This window comes from Pezoporus wallicus, unplaced genomic scaffold (genome assembly GCF_028554395.1).
Source record: "Pezoporus wallicus isolate ANWC-B61680 ecotype Strahan unplaced genomic scaffold, APGP_CSIRO_Pwel_v1 contig_5785, whole genome shotgun sequence".
In the NCBI taxonomy this organism is placed as follows: Eukaryota; Metazoa; Chordata; class Aves; order Psittaciformes; family Psittacidae; genus Pezoporus; species Pezoporus wallicus.
The window spans coordinates 1,802,312-1,827,500 of NW_026641150.1; the positions used below are offsets into that span (position 1 = coordinate 1,802,312).

At 40.6% G+C, this 25,189-nt stretch overlaps 1 protein-coding gene across 2 annotated transcripts in view; it reads right to left on the minus strand.

Annotated features, from left to right (window-relative positions):
- RASA3 (RAS p21 protein activator 3) overlaps positions 1-25,189 on the minus strand; it is a 130,645-nt gene that overhangs the window by 56,151 nt on the left and 49,305 nt on the right. For both annotated transcript variants that reach the window (XM_057422286.1, XM_057422287.1), the window contains exons 3-4: positions 23,163-23,266; positions 12,231-12,325 (exon numbers count right to left, since the gene is read on the minus strand). In XM_057422286.1, the coding sequence (XP_057278269.1) occupies positions 12,231-12,325; positions 23,163-23,266 (199 nt within the window). The remainder of the gene's footprint in view (positions 1-12,230; positions 12,326-23,162; positions 23,267-25,189) is intronic.

Below are 25,189 nucleotides of genomic sequence, written 5' to 3' on the forward strand. Positions count from 1 at the left end.
TAACAGTTTAAATATTAAGCAAGGATCTGCAATACAATTATTGAAAAGATATCACACCAGTGTGTTATGAATGAACACCTACATGTTTTAAACATGAAAAAACCAAAAATTCTGAAATAATATAAACTGTGTATCAGTAAAATTATATTGGACAACTGAAAAAAATAAAATACAACCATGTTGCTAGCATTCATAGCATCTATTATCTCACAGTCTGTAACTCCTTATCATCACATTAACTTTCTTATGACTTGGGCTAAGATGTTGTGCTCAAATATGCTAAGAAAATAAAGGCAATCGGTATTATTAACTCTTACTAACTTTATTACATTTCAAAACATGAACATCCATTCCAGTGACAAAAACTCAGCACCACTCTTAGCTGTACGTAAAGTAATTGCAAAGTATGTTTTGTTATTGACCTATTCTGACTTGCTGGCACTGCCCAATCATCTGCAAATCATTGTGGCCAAAACTGCGACACTCACTTTCATAACTTCTCCTCTCCACCCTTTCTACCAAAGGATACTAAAATCCACCCTGCTAGTTAGTCAGTGCTCTAATGTGGGTGTCATCTTTGACTCAGGTCTACCTCAACTCATACGAAAATGTGCTGCCACCCCTTTCATAAGATCTTCCAGATTTAACCTTTCCTCTTTTTTGCACATAAACAGAACTCTTGCCAGAGACTTCCCTGTGTCTTCTGACTATTTACCGACTCCTGCTCTATGAGGATGTCTGTCCTGCATAACACAGGAGAGTGAAGATCAACCCTGGCCTCAAGTTGCTAAGATCTACTTCCTCTACAGCATACTTGTCTGGACAAAAGCTGGCGAAACCACTCCAAAGCAGAGCAGGGAGTGCAGTAACAATTAAGTAGCATGGACACACAGAAGTTCAGTTCAAGGTCATTGCCTGGTCCTCTTACTTTTAGCAGTATAAACAAACTCTGAAGTCAGTGCCTGAACACTTGTCCTGAAGAAACCTATGAGAGTTTCTGTTTCTTACTGCTAAAAAGTCATTCTCTTCCTTTCCTTGTATACTCCTTTGTCTCGATACCATTCTCCCTATACTATCTTGAATGCGGGCTTCATGCTTTCCTGCACTTCACCATTTCACTCCTCAAAACTTCCATCACCTGCTTACACCTTTAGCATTCTGACTCAGTAGCAGTTTTTCCTGTCCAAGGGCTGGAACGCAGGCCTTTCAAGTACATGTGGCAGAGGATACTGGTGCTCATCATCACAGAAAACAAGACAGACAATCTCTCCAAGCTGTGTGAGAGCCCATGGTGCAGAGGCATCACAGCAGCTACCTGGCATTTTGAACAGGGAAGGACCCAAACATGTGTGGGAGTTTAAAAAGATGTCTCCTGCCAAGTGTCTTGTGCATCCTTTTAAAAGAAACAATAAAAACAAGGTGAAACTCAAACGTTGCATTTGTCTGTCAGACTTCTGATTCATGTCTGTTTCAGCAAGACATGTATCCTCCTTTGCCCTGTCAGTCCACGCAAACGTCAACATCTGTTATTTTCTTCCAAACTGAAGCCTGTCCTCATGAATAAGTGCAGGATTTCTCTGCACAAACGCATAGAGCCACTTCTAGACCCACCTCTTCAACACTCAGTTCCACTGCAGTGCCTATGTACTCATGCATAACAAGGGCTAAGCCCACAACCAGCCAAGAACTCTGGTTAAGCAGGATGGTTTCTGGCTTTAGTTTTACTATGTTTTCCTTTAGTCTTCACTGCTCTCTCTTCCACTGGTCACATATTTTACCACAGGATCTAAACCACTAGTCTCTGGAAAACAAATTTATATTATGAGCCTGTAAAAAAACACTGCTGCTGTATCTGTTGGTATCCTGCATATCACCTTTACTAGAGGAATCAAAACAAATACAAGTTTTGAAGAAATTACAAGACAGGAACAGAGACTTATAAACTCTAGAGGAAATATCCTGCTGCAGAAAAATAACAAGAAGGTAAGATACTGTTTTATAGAACTATTTCTGCTGGTTTTAAAGGTAAGACTAACCTCTCTCAGGAAATAAGAATGCTTCCATGCACTTAGGTGAGCCTGAATGCAAACTTACTTACAGTGCCCATTTCCTCAATCTCACACAGACTAAGATGAAAGCTCCCTATTTTTGAAATTAAGCTGCAAAAAGCCTTTTGAAGTCAGCAGTGCTGCACACATTTTCCTGGCTACATTAAGCACAAAACCACAATGCTGCTTCTTTTGGACCGACTCTCATTTTTCTCTTGTGAAGCCTTTGAAAACGGTCAGCTGCTCAAAAAGCATCTCAAAGCTTTAGACAGCAAAACAGAGGTCATGGGATCACTGGGATCAGTAGCCCTATGACTGTTCCCAAAGCACCTCCTTACTTCCAGTTAAAAACTCCAATGCATAAATACCCTAAAGTAAGGCTACATCAACATACTTGCAGGCTTAATTCACAGGAAATGTAACTCCTACATAAACAGAATGCTTTTTCCCAAATCGATTATACTGTTAGGCAAAACATACGGATTCTCTGAATAAATTTACTCCTGAGCAAGGGCATTAATTGGTTTACAAAATAGCAGATAATCCAGGGAAGAGAGAAAACTGTAAATAAATCTGTGTCATAAAATCAACAGTTAACCTAAGCAATATAGGTCAACCTATACTGAATTCAATGTACCCCAGAAACAGGGAGTTACCAATATTGTAATTACTGACAGTTTATAAGAAATACCTGTTTTTATTATTAAAAGAACTAATGTGATAATAGCAAGAGCCTCCAGTTGTACCAGGGGCACTCAGTTACACATTTACAAGAAGGAAAGATCTGATAATGCAGCAGGATAAAAAAATATTTTGCTCCTGTTTTACAGCTGAAACACCGTGGCTTGGTACTCCTCAGACAGAATCCCTGCTGCAGAGCCAGGGACCGAGTCTAGGATCAGTCCCAGGCCATAAAGCCATAAAGCTTTTTTAAATGGAGTCCAGTGAAAAACCTCAGAGAAGCAGCTGGAGGTTTGACAATTTTGAAGTAGAATGCATTAATTATTAAAAACATTTTCATTAAAAAATATTCCAGGATGTTCCTAGAAGAGCCATGCTCATTAACATATCCTTCACATTTGGAAGGGTAGGGCTTTTTCAAGGAACAAGCTGAAGGAGTGCCAACTCAACTGCTGAACGCTTCCTTTTCCATAAACGCTGACTGATATGGATGGGTGGGTTCATAGGTCGTACGTCCTTCCTAATCACATCTAACATCACATAATGGGGCCAGCCAGCTTCCATTTTTCAGTTCTTGATGAAAGAAGCCATCAGTAGACTGACTTTTTTTTTGTAGGGAAGTAGCATTCAAAAGGAAATCAGTAACAAAACAAATTTTTTAAAGGGCCTTACTGTGTTAAAAACCAAAACCAACCCCAAACTACACTATGCTTGTTTATCCCCTTTACTAAAAAGTAATAAAATCAAGTCCCAGTCTTTTAACATTCTTTAACAGGTATCTGGGAGAACTACATGCACGGTTATCTGAAAAACGCACTCATCGTAAGCTTGCAAAGAGAAGAAAAAGCAGACTCAAAAGTCCTGTTTTTACAGATACAGGAAAAGTCTGTCTCCAACCATCTCATTTCTACTTGGAACACAGCAGTGAGTTACTGTGGATTGAAACACCAGAAAGCAGTTGTAAAGTAAGTAAAAGTATACAAATGCTACCTAACTGTATCATGTTTCCAGCAGTTGCAAATTTGTGGCTTAATTTAAACACAGTATGTTGAAGGAGAAAAGAAAACACACAACCACAGATTATCCTAAAGCTATTCTTATGACAAAGTTCTGCCATCCTGGCATGAAGCACGTTTAGCATCTTGCACAAGTGTGGGCCTCAGAGGCCATGCTTGCAGAGTTACCAAGACACCACTGGGAGCCATTTCTGCACACATTTTGGCCTGGAGTCTGACACACGCCACATGATCCAGTGACTGCAGATTCAGATGCAACATCTGATCTAACTCAAACCAGATGTGAACTGGTTTTTCAGGGAGAGATTTAAGAAAAACAACGACAAACACTAGGAACGTTTGCATCTCTATCTGAGGGTCTAGTAAAATGCACAAAAGACTGACAGTCTGGCTAAGTTCAAAAGACAGGAGCCAAATCTACCCAAATCTCTTAAATCATATCTTTAAGGAAGTATCAACCACATCTCCATCCTTTTTGTTACTGTGAAAGTTCTTAGAAATCTTTCACTTTTAAAAAACAGAAAAAGAACAAGTATTTACTGTTCACTTGCTTGAATATTAAATATTAAGTCGATTACCTTCATCTGCAGGGCACATACAGCACTATAGGTCTTTCTTCTACAAAAGAACAATAGAAGCAAAAATACCTAGAAAAGGTATATGTCCCCTACTAAACCTTCTGGACAAGAGGGTTTTGTCATCATTCTACTTCTCACTCACCTACCCAAGTTTGCTAAGGAATTTCCTCTCCAAAGTGGGAGTGCACCTGCATGGCAGTTTTCCAAACATTTATCCCACATAGGTACCCTTACCCCAGCAGCTTAGCTCAACTCTGCTCACTACTCAGGAGTGTGGAAGGAGGGACTGGGACCCACCTTCAGCTGTTTGCTCATCCTGTTGCTGCGACAGAGTGATTGCAGGCAATCTCACCCCAGCTCCTGGAGATGGAGGAGGAAAGAGATGCAACACGGGTGGGTTGTAGGAAAAGACTAGGCTAAGCAGGTGACATGAACCACAGCCCATGACTAATGCCAGCACCTCATTGTCTTGGAATCTTAAATTTAGAATCATAATACCCCTGGTATGTTGGTTTACTTTGCTGCAAATTGTCTGGAGAAAGGAGCATTGGAAGAACTCAGCACTGCACAGACCATTCCAAACCATGGGATAACATGTGCTATTGCTTTCTCTGTATTTCCAAATTTTATTTCAGAATATAGAAAATTAGAGAGATCCAGTCTACTTTGAAACCCTCTTAGGCAGCTTTCTGAGATGTCACTTTCTGGCACTGATAAAGCTTAAAAGCAAACAATAAAACTGACTCAAACTCTAAGGGCTCACTAAATGCTGTCCATGAAGGAGTTGGGAGAGGAAAGACCAATAATGCAGCTACTGCTTTAGGTAAAACCAGCCCTGCAGCATTATCAGCAGCCTCATTTGAGGTCACAGCCTAACAGCAGGTTTGAGAGCTGGAGGAAGAGTTTGTTTGTTGTCTGCATTTGCTGCTGTAACAGCTGCTCCTTCCTTTAGCAGAGGGGAGCAGGCGGCTGGGAAAGGTCTAAGGATCATGCTCCAGATCACAGCCTGCCTGCTGGACCACAGCACGGAACACAAGAATCTGGAACAAAATCCAATCTATCACTGAGGAAAGCTCTAATGAACACTTCATGGATTCACAAATGCTAGGCAAAGCAGAACTGATGTCTGCTTGGTCTCCGTCTGTGCAAGCGTGTCAGAATTGCTCAGTAACTGGCAAACATCTTCAAATGGCACAATGTTAGCCTTCCTGTTTCTCTAAGGGAAGAATACCTCCATATGGTCAAATTCCTTGCAATTACTCATGTTTTCCTCTCAAACTACTTTGATGCAATTTAATATGTAGATACTCTGAATGAAAGCCACCTGGCTTTCATTTCCCCTGACAAATTGTTTTCTACAGATACAGAATCCAGGTATGTTATTTTGAAATAATGTAAATTTACTATTCAGCAGTAGCTGCTCCCTACCACATGCCATGTTACAGACAAGCTTTTGAGAAGTAACAGACCAAAACCAGATAGACTGTCTTAGACCTTTAGGCTGACAAGTCTGAATACTGCACTCTTATACTCACATAGGGAGGAAGTCCTGCCACAAAGCAGGATTTGGTGAATAACTGGCCTTTTTGTTTATCACCAACATTATTTACTGTTGCTGGCACATGATTCAGTTGTCTGAAATTATTTTGCCAGGAGGCATATAGCCTTGAGAATCTTCCCACCCTATCAAAAAGGAGATTTTATCTCTTCAAAACAACTAGAAGAGAGAAACCTGAAAGTCACAGTTCATAAAATAGAGGGCAACACCCATTTATTTCCTGTGTGCGGTGGAAAGTTAATACCAAACCTGGAAGCAGCTGCTTCTTTTTACAATTTGCATATACTCATGCTTACCATAGGTTTTACAATATGCATCAGTGACAAATCTTTATGCTTGAAGCATTTAAATACCTACACAAAGATAGTTAATGTGTTAGAGAGTGGGCATGCAATGCTCTTAACTGTTCAGTAGACTAGATAATTCTGTTAAACACTGGAGTGAAACAGTCCTACACAGTTGCTCCTAAACACAATTTGCTCAACCTACTGTATCTTCAAAGCCATATTATTAAGTAACAATTACCATCAGAGCCAGTCCAGTTCAACACTAGAATTTGCTCTGCACATACAAAACAGATTTATACAGAACAGGAAGCAGGCAAGCAGGTATCAGGGAGACTGTGGCAACTTCCATGACATTATGATGATATAGCAAAAGAAGATAATAGATAACACTTCCAGCTTCCTCTGCAGATCTGGGATAAACTTCTCTAACTGTCACGCAGGACTGAATGGAGAAGAGCTAATTCAAAAGCTTGTGGTAAAATCTTGGCTCTGCTGAAGTCATGGCAAAACTCCCACCCTGGCAAGGCCAGGATTTCATTCATGAAGCCTGACACTTGGGATACAGATTTTGCATTCAATGGGAAGGTCCTGACAAAAGAGGAGAGGTTTATTTTGAGCACTGCAGAGTGCCTTGGACAGCCACTAGTGCCTTCTAGCTAATAAACAGACAGCATTTCAGAGCAAGTGGTTTCCAGTACAACAACAGAATTTTAGGTGTACTCTTCAAACATACCCGTAAGCAATGTTTTCCACTAATGAGGTATAGTCCACCCCTGCCACTCATACCAGTCCATACTCAAGAACAGGCACATTAATCAACAATAGTCAAAGGCCTGTGTGGGCAAAATGCTAATGTGGTGGAAAGAGGAGGAAGGACTTCTGGCATCTGAAGTAAAGTATTTCTTAACATCAGTAAATCTTTCGCACAAAGCTTTCAGTACAGAAGGTTAAAATGTGAGACAATTTGCTTCCTCAGTGTTGGTTATCTGCCCTTTACATGCCTTTTTTTTTTTTTTCTAAAATTGATAGCCAAATAGATATGTTTCAGACACATCAAAGTTCTAATGAGGAGGAAGGGGAAATGAGCAATTTTCAAGTTTTTATGTCAGTTTTTTTATGTTCCTAACAATGAGTTTTACATAAGACCCTGAGCATGACTGGCTTTGGAAAAGCACTCTCATTTAATACTGAGAACTCAGCTGTAACAGAACATGACCATTTCACATTTGTCAGTGCTGTGGAGGAAGTAACTCAAAGCACACCTTAAAAAGAAAACTTTTAAAGCAAGAGCCTGCACAGGAAAACATGTCAGAATGATCTAACTCTCCTTGCAGCTCTCCTCCACTTTGGCATATACAGACTACATGCTTTTGAGTGTGCTAGTGTATTTTGATATTAATCAGAGTATCTCTGGATCTTTAATCATTTCATTGATTAATCACATGCACACAAAGGGCATTTGGGTTGCAAAGCTCAGACTTCATAGAATAGACTTGAGCTATGCAGGCCTGAAGCTACTGTGAATAAAAAAATTTAGGGGGAACTACTCAAAAACAGCAAAGGCCTTTTAAAGATCACATGTGCACTTGGGCTTAAATTCCATTAAGAACACATGGACCACTGAAAACATCTGTCATCTACAGCCCCAGGCAAATATGTGAATCAGTTACTGTTGAGTAAACTTGTGCACATGAAGGAAAGGCAAACATTCACGGATCAAGAGAGATGCAGACACAGCAGCATGGCAATTTTCACTTCCAGTCCACAAAAAGCATGAGAATGAGAATATAGCAGGTCCTGAAAGACGAATGGCTAGTAGAAGAGAGACATATCCCATAAGAAGTGTGCAACATCATGCTTTTACTACTTCAGGCAGCTTACACAGGTATGAATTATGTTGCTAGTCCCTCCCTTTCTCCAGCTGAGGCTGCCTGATTGTTCACAGTCTTATTTCAACACAAAAGTTAAACGGTTCAATTCCTCTTTTACTTCCTGCTGGAATGTTTGGGCACTTGTACTGGATATTTAGCTCTGGGTGTGGTAATGTCCCACTAAGGAACAGGCAACTCCATTAGAAGATGCGAACTTAAAATTCCTTCACCCGAATCTGCACAAACCCACTTGGCTACACCTTCATATTTTAAGAAGTTTTCCAGTCTGAAAAGTTAAGCCATGAATTATGCATTTAACGACTGCTGTCAATTTTAATTCTGCACTCTGTATAATAAATCTTCCTGATAACATTTAACATGTTTTAATATATTTCAAAATTAAATATTCAGAAATAACTGTACCAAACAAATTTTGCTGGAGTTTCATAATTTGCTCGCCACAGAACACCTCAAACTTTATGATTCTTAGCACAACTGTTGTTTCATCACCCAGGCTATACCTAAACAGCATTAGGGGTATACACTGACACAACTACAGCAAACTATGCATTATGTTATTTTCAAACTAGTAAGAGCAAAACAAGCCAGTAAGATGTAGGGGGTATTGATGTATCCACAGAATAAATGCCTGTTAACCTCAAGGAGCAATTACAGCCCATTGCTATATGACACAGCACTGTGTGCTGCTGATGGCTACTGATATGCACTCACTCAGAAGCGAAATTCAGGTGTGCCTCATTATGCTGTTATTCTCTCAATAAGCTCATTTGCTAGACCAAATGATGAACCAAAGCCACAAAGGTCATGTAGGTGAGAAATGCCCAGTCTGCATGTGTGGGCTGAGCAGCTGCACAGCTCCTACGTGCTTCATGTGGGGCTGTGCACCACACTGAGCAGCATCAGTGCTAGGGAGAATACCTACCTCTTAGCAGCTCTCAGAAAGAGGACACTGTCTAGGCTTTCTTCAAGATAAGCAATGGTACACCTTGCTGTCAAGCAATGAATGGATGTGGCATTAAAGCATCTTACAATACTGCTTATATCTGTGAAGGCTGACAATTAACATAGTCTTGCTGTCAACAACATCCTTGTCTATAATGAAGCTGATCAAATCATAATCTCACCTTGCACTCCTGACAATACAAAACTTCTTTATAAGACATTAAGAATTATGGAAAAGCATAAAATTGAATGCAAGGCCTCAAGCTAAACACCTTGGCAACTACATCTGATGGAGTTAAACAACATTGCCACTTACATTTTGATTGCTTTGGTTTTTTTTTAATATAGGCTTATTTATTTTCTACAGCATCAGAATACTTATGAGCTGTAGTTTCAGAATAAAATTTGAGAAAACAGCATAAAAAACATTAAGAAATCCACTCATATTCCATTAACATTGGAATTCTATTTGTCTGGTTTATTATTTTGTACTCACAAAATAAGAGGAACCTCCACATCACATATTCCCTCTCTATGTATGAAGAGAGAAAACAATAGTGCCATTTGAAAACCATTTCTGAATCTCACACAAGTGAGGTCCAAACTATGCAAGAACAAAACTGGGAATTCTACTCATTACATACCAAATAGACAGCTCAGAATACCAGTTCTTAAATCACAAATACTATTACCCATAATTTCAAGTCATTCCTTCTGTTCTGAAAAATGAGGCCAAATGTGTTCCAGAACTGAGCATCTGAGAACCACAGCACCCAAGATCACTAATATTTCAACAATCCATTAATTTTACAGTTTTCCAGTTTCTGACTGTGATGATTGGTCTTCTTGAAAACTAGATCATTTCAGGCTTTGCACACAAGAAAGTCCTATACAGGCTTATCACTGTCACCCAGTTTCTTTTATATCATGGCCTAATGAATTAGAAAGAATTAGAAATCTGGTCTCTCTGATAGCGTTTATTTAATTTCTCACACTGATTTCTGCAACCTCAAGCAAGTCACATTTTTTTCTGACACTTATTCTCACTGTATTCAATGTTTTGGACTGACAGTGATTTACCTCAATACGGTGCTGTGATGCATAACTAACTAGTCATGAAGTGCTCTACAATGTGGGAAATAGTATTAAGGCCACTGACCTACAAAACCAGAAGTAAGGTGCTGGAGTTCCCTGGCACATGGCTCAATGTTTAATCCACTAGATTACGTGACTAATGGGGACAACTGCTAGAATGATAAAACTGATAGCTGGCACATGAAAATTGCATTTCGACTACTAGTATTTGTATGATTTGCTGCAAAAGTTAACTAAGGTTCTTACATTATTTTCCTTAAAACTGGAGAAAAAAAATGACTAATATTGTGCAAAGTTATCATTAACATATTTTTTTCTCTTATAAAAGAAAAAGGGTTTAGAAAAAGAGACAACTGAGATACCATGAACGTAAAGAGAAACAAACACAAAAATACTCCTTCATTTGGCTATCTTCACTTGCATAAAAATTCTCACAAAATATCTACAAGTCTGCTCCTGCTATCAAGGAAAACAAAGCTCTCTTGCAGACTCCTTAACATAAGGACTGTGGAACATCTAAGTAAGTGGATAAAATCATCACTGTTGTTCATATTTACACTAGTTGTAATAAATGCTTATCACAGAGCCCAGAAACAGCTTTTAACAGCTGGGCGCTTGTAAAGATACAAACAGCGGAAGTGATAAACGGTACAAACAATTGTAGACAGAGAACATACTTTCCAGCAAATACTGTGCTCCTCATCCTTCCAAAAGCTAGGGCTACCTGTAAACCTTTCTGCTACGAGTTCACAGGCAGAGATTATCAGTGCTGTCCTAGAAATTACCCTGGTCTAAAAAGCTTCTACAAGTTCACTCCGTGTAAATATTGTAATAAAATAAGCAATGCAGAAGCTTATCCAAACACTGGCCTCCTTTTACTGATAAATTACACAAGGAAAGTTTTCATATCCTGCAGGAAGTAAACACTAAATCTACTGTTTTCAAGTCAGTATCATAAGGGGCTTTGGGGTAAGAAGAAAAAGAGACCAGGGTAAAACAGAACAGACTTCAAACTTAAAAGGCTGTTAAAAGCCTTTCCATCAACACTGTCATTGAAATACGGCATTAAAGAGGATCAATATTTTACAAGAGAGTGTTACAGACTGAACAAGCTGTCATGAGGTTTTCTCTGCATCACATGCACAACAGTGTATTATTTATCTCTGCAAATAAACAGAAAACCTAACCTTGAATGTATTTTCACATATAGCATGCTTCACTACAGGCCATCACACTACATGCTGGAAAGAGTATGCATTTTAAGTGTCATGTTCTGACATGGTATGTGCAGACTTGTGTGCAGACTGAAAACCCAAGATACTGTGTCCAACCCTACCATACAGAAGTATCCAAGCAGCATTTCCCCTTGCACTTATGGGACTATTGCACAGGTCAGACATTCATGTTTGTGGCCTTCTAAGCAAATACTGTGGTTCCAAAGTGACCTGTAATAACTACTTACAAGAAGTAAAAAAAGTAACTGATTTATATTGACTTGATATCCTGCTACATTGCTTTGCTCTTGTTTCACAAGACCTAATACTGGAAACAAAAATAGAACCTGCTTCAAAAGAGGATAAGTACAAAAAAAGAGAAGTCTCATCGTGTACCGAAATCTGTAAAGTACCAAACCCTAAATGGAGCTGAAGTGATACAATTATCAGCATTCCCACGGTTTGGAGCAGGGCCTAGACATCTGGCGAGGAGTGGTTTTTTTCATCTGAGATGTACTTGTTGCCATTCCTGTGACAACCTGCCTACATAATTATTTAGAACAGTACCTGCAGATATTATTTTCAAGCTGGCTCCGCTCCCTGAGGAATTAACAGTTATTTATAGGGTTTTGAAGTTATTTGATACTTGAGATAACCATACACCTTCTTGTATCAGTGACCCTGATACTTCACATAGTTGTAATTATTTCTGTAGGCAGAATCCTCGCCCCTTTGATTGTAATTCACACTTGTAATTCACCTTACATATACACAGGTTGCAAATATCACTGAAACCTAAACCATACTAATAAGAAGCGCTTCCTTTTTGTAGGGAAGCAACACATCTGTCCTAGAGCCATGGAACCCACAAAGCTGCCACGGCCCTGTTGCAAATACTCCCTTGCCAAGATAATCTCACCTGTACTTCTGAATCAGCATCAACATGCTGGAGTTGAAACCAGGTGTCTCTGTTATGATACTTCTGCAGATCTTCTTTCTGTATAGCTACCTTTCCTGGAAATAAAACAAACCAGAAGCACAGTTTAAGACATGCTATATAGCTCCCCAAAAGTACATTTCCATCAAAAACAATTTTTAAAACAACGATTTAAGGACTGTCCTAGTCAAGAAAGGCTTCAGACCAAGGAAGCCTTTCTTTACACAATACATAATTCTTTCTGATGAGCAGCTTTTTCCACTTCGTACTGTGAAAGACTTTAAAATTCCTAACATTGTACTCTAACAGAGTTGAAGCACCAAGCTCTGTGGATAAGCCTGTAAGTATGCTTATAGCAAAAAATATAATTAAAATTTCTTTGACATGACAAACTTATGGGAGAACAGGGTCAAAAATTGTTGGAGAGACATTTTTGAGGCATACATCTATAACAATCCCAAAAGAAAGTTGATGCATAGGGTTACTGCTAACAATATTTTAGGACAAGGCTCTTCACTATAAAGTTTTGTAGAAGGGCAGCAACTAGAGATGTCATTTCACAGCAGATTGCCAGATCTGCATTTTGAGGCCCTGTTGACCTGTCTCCCTCTCTCAAACCTTGCAGAGTTTACATTCTGCAACCCAGACTCACACAAGTAGCTCCTGAGGAGGGGGGGAAAACAAACCAAAAACCATACAGTAGAGCTTCAAAACCCCCCTATATTTTTAACTCCCTCTAACCTCTACCAAATTAGCTGGCTTGGTAGTTATGGCAACAGCAGCCAGTTCCGTGCTGTGAACTACATGCATGCCGAGGGATAATACGTATGTGAAGCTGGAACTTTTATCTTGCCCAGTCTCTCATTTTCATTATGTAAAACACTCTCTGAGGGGTAATGAAACTTTTTCCAAGTGTCTGTCTTTGTATATATGAAGCAGAGCATGGCATGCCTGAGAAGCACGTGAAAGCAGCTCAGGGAGCAGCTTTGGGCTGGGTGGTTCCCCAGGCACTGAGCAAAGCAGCACATTCAAAATGAAAGAATCTAGGACAGTCAGAGATGTTTACGAGGCTCAAGAAGGCCGGGTTTTGGCAGTGTAGTTTGGTACCAGACTTCCTCTGCTAGAGTGAGGTGCTCACAGTTTGCAACCACTGCTTTGCTGCACAAACACAGTTTCTTTAACCAGATCCTGCTAGATGAAATACACCAATGGACAGTCTTGGTGGGAGAGATTTCCAAGGCTTCCCAAATCCATACATTTTGGCCAGAGGTCAGTAATACATTACCCCAAAGCTTATGAAAGTCACAGCAGTTAGTTACTACACCTCAGCATTCCCGCACATTTTGGCCTTTTCCTTTAGCTGCTCACCAAGCCCTCCTGTTTGCTGGGGCACCCTGCATACCCTGCTGCAGCTACTGCTGCATTCTTCTGTCAGTCTTGGGCTGCTTCTGGTGACAGTTTCCAGATTTCCAGTCCTAGTTTCTAAACTACTCTGCCATTCTTCCACAACTGCACTGCATAGTACCCATTAGGGTTTCTGCTCTAGCTTCCACAGAGCTGCTGACCCATTACACCTAAATCTTGCTCATTCTGCCATCAGCACTCCCCTCCCTCTGCTTGTCCTTTATAGAGATTATGAGATCCATCTCTTGGCAAACATTACACTGGAGATTAATGAGGCAGATTCATTACTAGGCTCTTTATTGGATATGCAGAGCAAGTGACTTGAAACTTCTTAGACAAGCAATAATTTAAATTAAACAAATCTCCTAAATAATACGGCAAAAAGAGTAAGGCATCTGAACTGTGTTGGAACAACATTCAAGTTTTGCTGCTGAGAATCTATAAGATGATGCTCTGTGTATTTTCAAAGCTTCTCCTTTTATTCTTCAATCACAGCAGTTTGTAGGCAACCTAGTTTCTCTAAAGCATTTTGAGAGAGGAATACATCTGAACACATGACCTTCCAGTAACTGCTTTGGACCTCACTTGAAATTGTTTACTTTCACTGCTTGCTACCCTCACTGCACCCTTTAATCTCTTGCAGAAATCCTCCACTCAACTGCAGTGCAGCATGCGCTTCCCAAACACTGTCACCCATAATCAGCCTCATTCACAGTCACCTCTCATGCAGGGAACATCCTTGCGTAAACCTCAAGGATGATTTCACCAACATCTGCACCTGTGCATAAGTGGTGTGTTACCACTGCCCTCTCTTTCAGCAAGGAGTTCCACTGCTCTCTGCATCAAGGATGGCAAGATAACCCAGGTGGGTTTGACCGCACAGTCGGTACGTAATTGCAGCACCAAGTGTTTTGACGCAATGGTACATGCCTCCAGCTTTAAGAGGGTTAATAACATGATGGTACAACTGTTTTGATTAGGAAACTGTTTGAATAGCACTGTTTGCTCTGTACACAAGCAAGTCTTACTAATGAGTGAAACTTATTGACCTGGCTGGCTAGAATCCAAGGTTTTTCACTGTATACCAAATGATCCACAAAGGAGAAACATCTACTATGGTGGGAAGGGTGCTTGTGTGTGTACAAAAGGGCCTATACTTTGGTTAGTCTAAACATATACAAAGGTATATTGCTGATAAGGCAGATTGTTTGGTCTGCCCTATTAAACAATCTCTGCATACAGGAACAGCCTGCATAATTTCTATTTATAACTCTACACCTGCACTAGCTATGTCCATTGCTCACCCAACCCACACTCCTCCTCCTCCTCACCAGGCCTGTGTACCGCAGTGCAGGTGCTGAGCCCAATCAGGTCCTGCCCTCATCTATGCAGTCACTGCTCTGCCACTAACTGACCTACGTCTGACCTGGCTCAAACAACTTCTAGCCTCACTAGAAGCAGGTTAAACCTAGGCCAATAATCACAAGCTGTTGGCACCTGTCATTTGACCTGACACTACACAATAAGGGCCTATAATTCTCCTAGATGATAAATGTGATATAAGAGGTCAGAAAGGTTTACCACCACTCACTTACAGGATGTTTTCCTCTTTGTGGCTCTTCAGCATGCTCCCAAACTCGAGCCCATTGTCCCTGCTCTTTCTCAAGACTTGGGTGGCAGCCAGGCAGTGGAGAGAGACTCTAAAACTTGCACCTGAGGCACCCAGCCACTCCTGCAGGTTTCCTCAAGGCTGCCCTAGGCTGCAGAGTCCAGGTCTGCGCAAGCGTTTAGACACTATAGAAGGAGGCAGAAGACAGCAGGGCATGCTGAACAGTGTAAGGTGTAATTTCAAAACTTAAGTTACATTTTTAAAAGTTGGATTCTCAGCAACAATGAGGTAGAAGCATTCTTCTCATTGGAACTAATTTCTTTCTGAAGTCTGACATTCACCAGGACCTCAGGTTGGGGCAGGGTAGGTAAACCCTACACACTCCTGTATGTTGTTCGCCCGTATGGCAGCCATTTCCCTATGTCCCCCCAGTTCAGACTGAACAGATCTTCACTGGCACTTTTAAATCCTCAGCCCTGTGTTCAAAACAAAGATGTGACATGCCACACCTGATCCCTTTCTTCTGTGAATCTCGCTTTAGGGAAAAAAAACAATCTATCAACAAGCTCCTGGTAAGCTCATGGATGAATGAAATTACTACTTAGGGCCTGAATGGTTGTCAGGGTGCAAATTCCACTTACGATCCCAGGTGCAAACTGATTTAAGAGCCTCTTACTTTCCCCACCCATGCACCCCTGTCCTTGCAGGAGGCTGTACTGGAACTGTTGAGGAAATGGATCCAAACTAAAAAACACAGAACAATGAAAACAATCATTCTGGAGACCAGTAATGAGTAGCGTCCCTCAGGGATCGGTGTTGGGACCGGTCTTGTTCAACATCTTCGTCACTGACATGGACACTGGGATCAAGTGCGCCCTCAGCAAGTTTGCCAATGACACCAAGCTGTGTGGTTCGGTTGACAGGCTGGAGGGAAGGAATGCCATCCAGAGGGACCTTGACACGCTTGTGAGGTGGGCTGATGCCAACCTCATGAGGTTTAACCATGACAAGTGCAGGTCCTACACCTGGGTGGGAGCAATCCCAGGCACAGCTACAGGGCGGGCAGAGAAGAGATTCAGAGCAGCCCTGCGGAGAAGGACTTGGAGGTGTTGGTTGATGAGAAAATGAACATGAGCTGGCTTCAGTGTGCGCTTGCAGCCCAGAAAGCCAACTGTATCCTGGGCTGCATCAAAAGGAGCGTGACCAGCAGGTCGAAGGAGGTGATCCTGCCCCTCTACTCTGCTCTCGTGAGACCTCACCTGGAGTATTGTGTGCAGTTCTGGTGTCCTCAACATAAAAAGGGCATGGAACTGTTGGAACAAGTCCAGAGGAGGGCCACGAGGATGACAGGGGACTGGAGCACCTCCCATATGAAGACAGGCTGAGAAAGTTGGGGCTGTTCAGCCTGGAGAAGAGAAGGCTGCATGGAGACCTCATAGCAGCCTTCCAGTATCTGAAGGGGGGCTATAGGGATGCTGGAGAGGGACTCTTCATTAGAGACTGTAGTGATAGGACAAGGGGTAACGGGTTCAAACTTAAACAGGGGAAGTTTAGATTGGATATAAGGAGGAAATTCTTTCCTGTTAGGGTGGTGAGGCACTGGAATGGGTTGCCCAGGGAGGTTGTGAATGCTCCATCCCTGGCAGTGTTAAGACCAGGTTGGACGAGGCCTTGGGTGATATGATTTAGCGTAAGGTGTCCCTTGCCCACGGCACGGGGGTTGGAACTAGATGATCTTAAGGTCCTTTCCAACCCTAATTATTCGATGATTCTATGATTAATCTAGGAGAAGGGAAGAAGCAGTAAGTTTCAGGGGCCATGTGTGGGTGGTGTTGGCATTTCAACACACAGATAATTTCAACTGACCTGTTTTATGGTTTCTGCACATCAACAAAGACAGAACATAGCAGAAGGTGAATAATTTGGGCACAGAGGAAGACATATGCAACAGAGATGGATAGAGATTTCTGGCTTCTCTGCTTGGGAAGTGCTTGTGGAAGCACTGCACCCTCAGTGCCCATTCCTCACTGGAGTTTCAGAAGCTCTTCTCTGCCAAGTCAGTGCAGTGCATTAGCTTGTCCCTACACATGGCTGGGCTTGTTAATTCAGGGTCTAACACTTCCATACAAAGACTAACAGAGTTGATAATTTGGCTGAAGCATTCTCCACCCAGTCACAACTACCTTCTGTCTGGATTACCTGTTGGTGACAAAAGGATTAGACACTAGTTTGAGGATTACATCTCACCTTTTAATACTCATTTGCCGGTTTGTAGGATGCTTACCTCACAGCTGAGATATGTGACTATTTGTCACATGCTAGATTAGCAGGATATATTTCTTTACAAAAAAAAAAAAAAAGTCAAAACAGCAATAGGACAGGAGTTTGTAATTTTAAAAGGGTGCAAGGCTCTACCTGAAGAATGATCCAACAGTTATTTTACAGGATCCTAAAAACAGTGTTTCAGGAGCTCCTGTACCTTCTCTGTAGGCTGTCTTTATCTTGGAATACTGGCACAGTGAAAACCACATAATTTTGCATATTGCTGCCAAGTGAGCTGAAGCAATATAATGTAGTACGTTTAATACAACATCCTCCAGTAACACGGACTGCAGCATAGTTAATTTATATAGCAAAGAGTGAAGTCTGAGTCACATGTTAAAAGGTCCCAAATGCCTAATTAATTTAACCATCTTAGCTCTGAGCTGACTACTTTGCTTCCTATGTGCTACAGTATCAGGCAGTAAGAGGACCCGGAAGCTAGTTCAGAAGTTGCTTCATGCTGGTATATTAAGTGCAAAGACACGCTATATCGGTGAATTTATTAAAAATAACTGATATGAAAGTGCACAAGGAGAGTAACTTTTAATAGCTGGAAAGACTAAAGACAGATCAGAATTGATTTTAATCAACATTTTAGGCTTTGAAAGCCTTGCAAACTTTGATTACCCTGCAATCTACAACAAAGAAGCACTGCAACTAATCCAGACTGCCTGGAATTTAATAATAATCTGTATGAAAGGTTATTTGTCATCAAATAAAAGTACAGAAACTTTGCAAGACAAGAAGGGCCAGATGCCTGCCTTGTTTGTGAGCACAAATTCACTCAGTTCTCCCATAACATGGAAGAAGACTGAAACAAGCAATCTCCCTACTTGAGGATTAGAAAGATAAGGATGAGAATTAGGGGTAACATGAAGCTTCAGAACCTTGGAAGCAGCAGAATAGCTCCTTCCCAGCTCCTGTGCAGTGCACCATGAAGCACAAGCACTACTACACCATTGGCTACCATGGGTAAGAAGTGGTGGAGATAACGGCAGAACACTACACAGCAGTGGTGCCTCCTAAGGCCTGTAGTACTAAGGTGTACTACACTCATAACCCCAGTTTTGTTTGTTTTTTTAATAACTAGTGCAAATATAATATCACTTATGAAACCCATTTTTTCCCTTTGTGGTATTTATCTTGGATAATAAGACAGAGAAACGTAGGCTGCAGGTAAGACATAGCTTCTATCCTTAAGAGCAGCAAGCTGCAGCTTTGCATGGACTATATCAGGGTAGTTTTGCTAGCCACAGTCCTGAAGAGCTCACCTAACTTACAGAGCAATTTCTACTCTCCCTGTTTAAAAAAAAAAAAAAAAAAAAAAAGAAATCAACCTGAAAAACACCACCTACCCAACCACAATTCTCTGCCAGCTGCTCTCTGGGCCCTTAAAATCCCCATACATTTGAGAAAGGTGTGATAGCCACCATGGTTGGCTGGTTGCAATGGGAAAACAGTCCTAAAATCTAGCTTAGCTGTCACTGTTGCCTGACTTACAGTAGGCACCAAGGCTCTGAGCATGCTGCTTGCACTGAGCAACTGCCTCCTTAATTCTCTCCATCACCAGTCCCTCCCAGGTACTTATTCCCCAGCACAAATTAGGGGGGCCAAGACTTGATACAGTGGATTTACTTTTTCCCCTCAAGAGCCTCACAGGGGGTGCACATTCAGGTTTCTACTTAACACAGATGTTAGCATGTCAGTTACATGCATCTTGTTGCCCAAACAAATTACGTACTGGGGTGAAAACAAAGAAACAAACAAACCTGATTTGTGAATTAAGTACAGGATAAATAATTGTGTACATGTTTCCTGAAGGCATCTGATATTAACTATTCTACCAGCGCAGTGTTACATGATTTGGTGTGGTACATTTTCTGGTTTTTTTTTTTAACTGATCTGTATGTTCAAGGTCACAGCCTGGCAGCCTGAACTGCCCGTTAGGCTCCTAGGAGAATACCAGCTCAGGGCATATGATGGAGATGGTTTTCTTCAGTAAATCTGGCTCAAGTATTAAAGGTGAGAAATGCCTTCTCTCCCACTGTATTGGCACAGCTTGCCTCATTCAACATTTCCGAAAAACTAAACACAAAGTGCCAAAAATTAGTCATTAAAGAGCATGTATTTACATTTACCTTACTTAGCAGCACTACTATCCTAATATTCCTTCTACTGCATACAGCCAGAGGTACCTTATTTCCCATTACAACTGGAAGGGTACCAATTGACAGTTGTTCAAGTTAACGGTGTTTTTAAGATTGTATCAACTAGATGGAAAGAGCGATCCTAGGTATTATACAGACCCATGCTCCATCAAACTAGCCTACTACTCCTATTTGATCGTTTGGAAACAAACCAACAGATCTATTTTTTCCCACTCAAAGCAGTTCAACACACTATATAAATCAGTACATAAACTCTAGCCAGTAAGAGTCAAGACACACAATACCAATTAGACAACTTTAGACTAGTTTACTTCCTCAGTAACTCTGTATTTGCTACGTTTCCTCCAGAAAAAAAGACAAATCACATTTCGGATCCACTGAGCTCTGCTTTGTCTTCATTATATTTGCTTTTCAACCGGCATCCAAGATTCTTCCAAGACACATTGTTCAAGCTAACAATCCTAGGTGACTTAGTAAATTATAATGAGGAAAATGCAAACACAATAAACAAACATGCAAACTCAAAGATATCTTTATCTGCACAATCCTCCCATCCTGTATGCCAAAACCCTACAGTGTGTTCCAAAACATATCTGCTGCACATGTGTCCAGTTTGAGTTTGTTTTGTTTCTCCTCGGAAGTTTCTGTCAGAGGTTTCAGGGGGTTCTTGTTTTTCTCGCCCCTACTCCTTCCGCTTTTGGTGGCTTGAGCATTCTCGTCTGTCACACACTGAGCCGCAGTTCTAATGTTAAAGAATTTACCATCACAAACTTGTGCTTCATATTTGAGTAAATAAAAACATGCCTGCTCTGAGCTTCAGTCACCCTGGAAATCAATATTAAAACACCAAGAGAAAGTTCTGACAAGTAGTGACTAAAAAAGAACTCTGCCAGTCCAACCAAAAAACAGCCACTTGCCAAATTCTCACCATACTGACACACATGCACTGTCCTCTGTTTCAAAACCCGCACAAACCCAGCCAAACAATGCAAACAGATGTGTTAAACATACCAGATCACACAGGAAACACGGGCAAATTCACAAGCTCAGTAACACCTGAACTTAAAATTAGTCTCCCTGGATGGAAGACACAACCCCCAACACCCTTCTCTGAGAAAGTTTGTTGCTGGACAAACATGGGTAAACACATTTTCTTCAGCAGAAGTGTCTCATGATGACATAATATAATAAGATATCTCTGTAATGCAAACAAAGGGCCTCTATTTGCAGAATTCAGCGGTTCAGTGGAAAATTGCTTATTCTTGCACTACTCTGACCAAACTCACTTAATAGGGACGTCTTCCAAACCTCCCTTACTCAAGCCCCTGCAAGAAAAGGTCTCTTAAGACTGAGCTGAAGATACACATACAGCAGCTGTTCTCTTTAAACCTTAGACTTTGTTTCAATGAAAGAGTTTCCTTTCTCAAAAAAACCTCCACTCTTCAGCTTTGCTGCTGCTGACTCCTGTCAATAGGAACTACTGAAAATAACCACATGCAGTTGCTCCAGAGCACTGTTCTCTTTCCAGAACATTTTCCTATTACAAGCAGAACTTACAGAGTTAGTATCAACGTGACAGTAATGCTGGATTTTTTTCATCTCTCCATTGCTATTTATCATACTTCCAATTCTTTGAAATGCTTTTCAAAATATGCCTGTGATAAGGAGGGAGGGGAAGAGAGAGTGGAAGAGGGGAAAACTCAGCCTACAACAGCCAATATGTACTGTAAAATCTCAGCATAGACAGGTGACACTGGAATTTTGACTTTTAGTGCTACATCAGTATAGTAACACACCAGTCTGCCTACCTACAGATTCCACAACGCATACAAAAAAAAAAAAAAAAAAAAAATCAACATTGTCTCTTCTTGAAAAGGTAGTGAAAAACAGAAACCTGATCAATCATTTCAGTATCCAAAAAGTCTCTTTATATCTTTTCTCCAAGTCCTTCTTTTCACAAACTGCTCCCAGTACCTTTAAGGTGAGATTACTCCAGCAGCTCCTGAAGATTTCCCCTCCAGTGTCAGAGCCTGATTATTAAAACAGCAACTTTGGACACATGGAGAAAAGGAAACAATTTGCACTTCTCCATCTGCAGTTTCATGGATCTGGCTTGTGTTGTTTGGAGACCCTTGTTCAAAGAGAGGGAGTAAAGCCCTGAGCAAGAAAAATCCCAGTCCATGGCCTGTTCATAGGTCACTGCAGCTGCAGAAAACTGGTGTCACACAAGACATCAGATGAGGCAATTTAAACTATGAGAAACTCATCAGAAAGGCGATATTACTTTCACGTTACCAGGGGAAACTACAGAGATTAGAGAGACCAAAAAGCTTTCCAAAAGCTCACTCAAAAATCAGAAACTGATGCCCTTCTCCCCAGGATGCTAGATCTTGTACACACATGAGCTCAGTTAGGGGAGTGAAGACCCAGTTTTCTAGCTTTATGTAAAACATAAAATAATTAATGAATAATTAAAGAAAAAGCTAGTGACTGCATAACAAATGTAAAGATACATACAAAGAGATCTGCACCACCACCCCATGCGCTTTAACATAGTGCATTTTACAGTATTATACAAACTCTTGCTCAGCATTTCTTGCTCAGCATCAGACAACTTCCTCGCTAGAAGCTCTGTCAAAACATACACACCTCACTGACAGCTATAGTCATGTTCTACTGTAATTAGTAAAACGGTAGTCATACATGACTTGCTTCAAAAGAGATGAAAAGCTGAAAAAAATCCAACAGTTAAAATTACTTAAAGTGGAAACTGTTCTGCTCAATAACAACTAGGCTTTTACAAGACTTTTATCCCTGAAGAGATAAATGGAGTATCATGCAATTTGCTGCAGGTGAAATGCATAGCAAATACCATGTGGAAAAGCAAAGGTCTTGCCCACATGAAGACACTGGAAGCCTTACAGAGCTATTCTGTAGGCAATAGCTTGCTCTGATATGCTCTATAAAATTCTGTCATCATTGTATTGTGCGCACCTATGACCAGTAGGTATTATTCTGCATGTCATTAAGATAGTCATATGGTAGCCATACAGGCAAGGGTAATGAGGCCTGGAAGAGTGCAAGACTAAGAGCCTTGCATTTAGGGAAAAAAAAAATGAATCCAGTAACAAGTGATGCTGCCAGCATTTAAACAACACGTTATTGCCTATTTCAGTTAAACTGCAATCTGCATTTACTATCACAACAGAGAGCATTTACCTGCCAGACTTTTTTAATATGTAATACTGCAGGCATTTTTGTCACTTGACAAAAAAGGACAATCCTGAACAGTACGTGCAACTGTCACTGTCAGTCCTATTGAACTCCCAATTCATAGGACTACATATGATCTAACAGTTAAAATCCAAGAGAAGCAAGCTGTAAATAAAATAAGAATTTATGAGCACATACCTATGATGGAATCCCTTCGAAAAACATCTCTGTCAAAAATATAAAATGACAGATGGCGAAAGGTCCGAGGAATTTCACAGTAAAAGTCTTCTCCATAGAAGGGGCTGGGTAAACAAAAAACAACATACACATAAACATACACACAAAAAAAAGAAATTAGTGTTGATATCCTGGAGGAGCCAGTGTGTTCATACTTCACACCCAGAGCATCACTCCGGGCTCTGATGGTCTTTCCCACCCATGAATGTGTGCCTTCAAGCACACTGACTCTTAACTATCCTAAACACCCACATAACAAGATTTCTTCATATGCAAAAAACTCAGCAGATACTTCTTTTTATTTGGAAAATAAATGTCTCAAAATAAAGAAGGCAGAGACCAAATAAGACTGTATATTATTTGTTAAGATAAAGTGCCCTGAAAAGTGGTGAGAGGCCCCTGCTGTCACACTGTGCTTACAATAGACCATTATGACAAAGATCACTAAAGCATACTCATGAACTGCATGAGCAAAATACAGCATGGCTCATGGCATATATAGTTAAATATTTATTTAAAAGGATATGGTTTATTTAAAATAAAATGCCTACAGCCACTGCCTCTTTCCCCATCCCCTGCAATGTTTCTTATTTAAACTCAGATTCAGTCAACTGATGGTAACTAAGCCTTGGAGCTGGCGTGATGCTTGCTACCTGATAGTGCTGCATATCTGTCTATTTTTGCATTCTGGAATTGTGTAGAATAAGTTCCTTTACAGTAAGACCAGATTTAAAAAAAAAATAAATACTATCTCAGCATGAAAAGCTCTTTAGAGACTTCCAGGGCTTTCTTTGGATCTTAGCAATTTAAATGGAGAAAAAGAAAATCTCAGACACCTAATAGCAACCCTTTCAGTTTCTCTCTATCCAATTATATGGGAAAGGATTTACTCCTAAGAACTATAAGCATGTATCAACATTATTTATTCATTGACAGGTCTACCATTTTACACACACTTTTCAATCCTAGTCACTCATGCCTCAGTAGATCTAAATGAGTGGATGTAGTCTGAGTCATATGAACAAATACAGCAAGCACTGCAGATATAGACTTAAAAATAAATCTAATTCCAACAGGCCAAAAGCCAGCAGGATTTTTTTCTTCCTTTTTAAACACAGAACTCCTTATTGTCTTGGCTAAGCAAAAAAATGGGAGACAGAACTGTGCTGTAGCTTTAACCATTATTAAAGGCTTTTTCTGTCAGAAAATTAGATATCAAAAAATATTAATATTTCTTTGCATTAGCTTCATTTTTTTTTTTTTTAGCATTTTGTCAGGAGACATCATTGCCTTGGCTTCTTTCAGAATATTTTACATCACCATGCACTTTTGCTTGTATTTCTGCCTACAGTAAAAATACACTCCCCCAGAATTGCCACATTCCCTCAAGAGCTAGCTGCCAAGTCTCACTCAAAACACACAGGCAATGCAACTTAGCTAAGCACTCTGTGTTTGAAGGGAATATGCCACATTAATTTTATGAAGTCTAGAGACATCACCCAGTATTCAGTAAGAATATTATTTAAGTCACTAGTCCAACAGCCACATGCAAGAATATATATTGGATAAACAACAAAGTGCAAGGCATACCTACAGGTTAAACATCCACCACTGGAAACATTTTCCCATTCCTTGAAATAAATGCATCCAGCTGTGAGCTATGGCAACCAGCATGAGCCCCACTCAGTCATTCCTACAGTGAAGGCAGGGGAGAAAATCTAACAGGCGGAAATGGAAGCTGTTTTGACTGTCCCAACTGCCCCCAACAGCACTCTCAGTTATGTCTTCTTTTATTTGGAATCAGGAATTCGGCAGCCACCACTTCAGGCACAAAATAAAAGCGTTCTGTGGTACAAGCAGCTTCTACCAAACTGGGAACTATTTGACTGTTCCAGCAGCCACGTTTCTGCTGGCGGCCCCAAGGGCCTCATTCTGCACACATCGCTTGGTGCAAGCTTTCACACACAAGCTGAACCCGAGGGGGCTAC